We start from the raw sequence: 2946 nt of genomic DNA, 5'->3' as shown, positions 1-2946 counted from the left end.
CAATTTTCGAAAATCAGCTTAAAAGCTTTTGTTGTTCCCTAGTTTGAGTCTAGATTCACACGAATGCTCATTCAATTCTCTCAAACCAATGCTCTGATACCAACTTGTAACACTCACGGAATAAAATCACTATAAATTTAAAATTTTCAAAAAAAAACAACCATAAACCAATATTGTTTACAATAAAGAGTCATTATTTCAAAAGCATTATTTCAAATCAGAATTTTCCCAAGACCCAAAAAGACATAAAAACAGGTAGCTGTGTACAATCAAGCCTTCGCCTTCCCATGATACTCGGAAGTACTTGAAACCATAAACTAAAACTGTAAGCCAAAGCTTAGTGAGTTCCCCCAAAGTACCACCACATAAACATATAATTAAACAGATAACGGGTCCACAACCTCCTAGTTGGATTACCCCCAGGCCACAACCTATCGGTTGGCTTGCCCCCATACATAACGGGTCCAAAACCTCCTAGTTGGATTACCCCTGGCCCACAACCTTCAAGATGTGAAATCGCCTACGTCTTACGACTGGCAAAACTTGTCTGAAATCGCCTCCCATAACCATTTTCTTTCCACCAAAAGGGATCGCCACCCCATTGATATCTTGCATTGTACGATAAAACGCCTCCACCACCTGTCGCTTTGTCATCGATGCTTCATCCCATATGATATTTTTTTTCAAGACGAAGTAGTTGAGCGGTACTGCTTTATGTTTGGATTTTACAGAATGAGTTATTATCAGGAGTTAGAGGAAGTTTGAAACGCGAGTAAGCTGTTCTCTCCCCAGGCATGTTATTAGCCGCAACAGCCGATGAAGCTGTGGCGAGTGCAATATAACCAAGTTTGTGTATATTAGCAAGTAAATCTTTGTACATATATGTTTTTCCAGTTCTGCCAGGACCATTTATGAAGAAAACTCCTGCACAATCAATACATACATACCTCATGATCTCATCATATGCATATTTTTGTTCAAGATTAAGAAACGCTTTGGCATGAAAATGGTCACCTTCCACAACTATAGAGCATTCTTCTTGTACCTCACGAAAAACTCCCGATTGTAAATTTAAATCAGAGTTTACAATTAGAAGATCGAAGTTGTCAAGGTTGTTACCCATAAATTGTAGGAATATGGTGATGTCTGTGAGGACCATATTTGGAACTCATTCAACATTGTCAAATTGTCTCCTATAATCTTCTGAGAGAGAATCGTAGTGGGTTGTCACACCTCCCACCGAGGCGCCAGAACACACCGGGCTGTGCGACAAAGTTCACGGATCACAAGCAATTGGATATATAGTACAAGTATAACAATAAATAAAACAACATTTGTATTTCATCTTGATGTTTGAATACATGGTTCTTACAGATAATAGTATAGTATATAAATTGCCTTAAACAGTTATGCAGACATAACAAAACTAGATAATTAGGTTTCCTGAAAATCCATGACTAACCTTCTGTCTGAGATCTTGTTTGATGATATCCTAAGAATACATCTAATTTTGAGGGTCAACACAAGGTTGGTGAGAGTTACAGGTTTTCTGCGATTAGCAGTAATACTTTTAAAAAGTCTAAAATGTTATTTCTTTGTAAGTATGATAATACTTAGAACTGTGTTTGTAAAGAGTCTTTGAATAACTTTTGAAAAACCAAAATGTATCTTTGCATAAGTAAATTCATAGATAAAATAGTGTTGAAAGAAATCAAACCCTTGATTTTGTAGTAATAGAGAAAGATTCTAGTTAATGTTTATAGTGAATCCTATAACCAAACTATATGACGAGATGTAACCCTTACAATGCTTCATTGGACGTGATATGTAAAGGTTTAAGATATTTATATGGATAAAGTAGCACAGTTAAAGTTTTACGGACAAATGGATAAAGTAGTACGATTTAAGTTTTACGGATAAACGGATAAAGTAGTACAATTTAAGTTTTATGGATAAACGGATATAGTTATCTGCCAGGGTTGTAGTTAGCGACCGTAGATACGGATAAACGGATATAGTTATCTGTCAGGGTTGTAGTTAGCAACCGCAGATACGGATAAACAGATATAGTTATTTGCCAGGGTTGTATTTAGCAACCGCAAATATTGATCAACGGATATGTTGATATACGAATAAAGTTGTTTTAAACAATATGACTATAAAGGTCATTAACTAAAGTATACGAATGTAATTGTACGGATAAAATTCTAGTATGTTTGATAAGTATAAGTGTAACAGTGCATGATATTCGTTTACATATGTGACAAATCTTATGGGAGTGTACACTAATACATGTAAGAACCTAGGATACAAGTTTTATAGCTTGTATACATATACTTATATGTACATGTAAACACAATATAATGTAAAAAACTATTGAGTTGATAACCGATTACGACACATGTTTTATGACAAGCTTTTTGTACATAAAAAGTCATAACCCTTTGTAGTAGAAAGATATATCATTTTATTAGTTATAATATAATCATAACAACTATAATATATCTATATGACATACGATAACTAGTTTATTTAGATATGAGGTGTTATTTAACAAAATAACATAGTATAAACTAGTTATAAATTTGTAAGCGTTTTTCATAAACCAAATAAATTATAGCACATGCATTCCCCCCCCCCCCCCCCCCCGAATTATGTAAAAGCGTTAAAATGGGGCCGTAACACTCACCCTTGAAGCGTGAATTTTGATTTGTTGGAATCGGTTTATTTTGAGAAACTTGTTGTGAGAAACTGCACAACCACGATTCTTGAACCTTGAAATACTTACAGGACCGTTTTGTAATAAATTTACACTATAGGGGTTGATTTGTAACTTCACTAAACTATAAGGGCTGTTTTGTAATTTAATTAACCAAAGTACGACTAAATTGGTTAAAATAAATCAAGGGAGGGACTGAAATGATTTTAATGGAATTTATTTTTGAA

The 2946-nt window shown here is 34.3% G+C and overlaps 1 protein-coding gene across 1 annotated transcript; it reads right to left on the bottom strand.

Annotated features, from left to right (window-relative positions):
- Positions 1 to 712: 712 nt before the first annotated feature.
- Positions 713 to 1159, bottom strand: LOC145129266 (uncharacterized). Its single transcript, XM_079063964.1, has one exon. The coding sequence runs from the start codon at positions 1157 to 1159 to the stop codon at positions 713 to 715; it is 447 nt and encodes a 148-aa protein (XP_078920090.1).
- Between the last annotated feature and the right edge of the window lie 1787 nt (positions 1160 to 2946).

The sequence above is a fragment of the Lactuca virosa genome, chromosome 1, assembly GCF_052849685.1.
Source record: "Lactuca virosa cultivar CGN04683 chromosome 1, Lactuca_virosa_CGN04683_v6, whole genome shotgun sequence".
NCBI lineage: Eukaryota > Viridiplantae > Streptophyta > Magnoliopsida > Asterales > Asteraceae > Lactuca > Lactuca virosa.
This window is presented reverse-complemented; position numbering and strand designations above follow the sequence as displayed.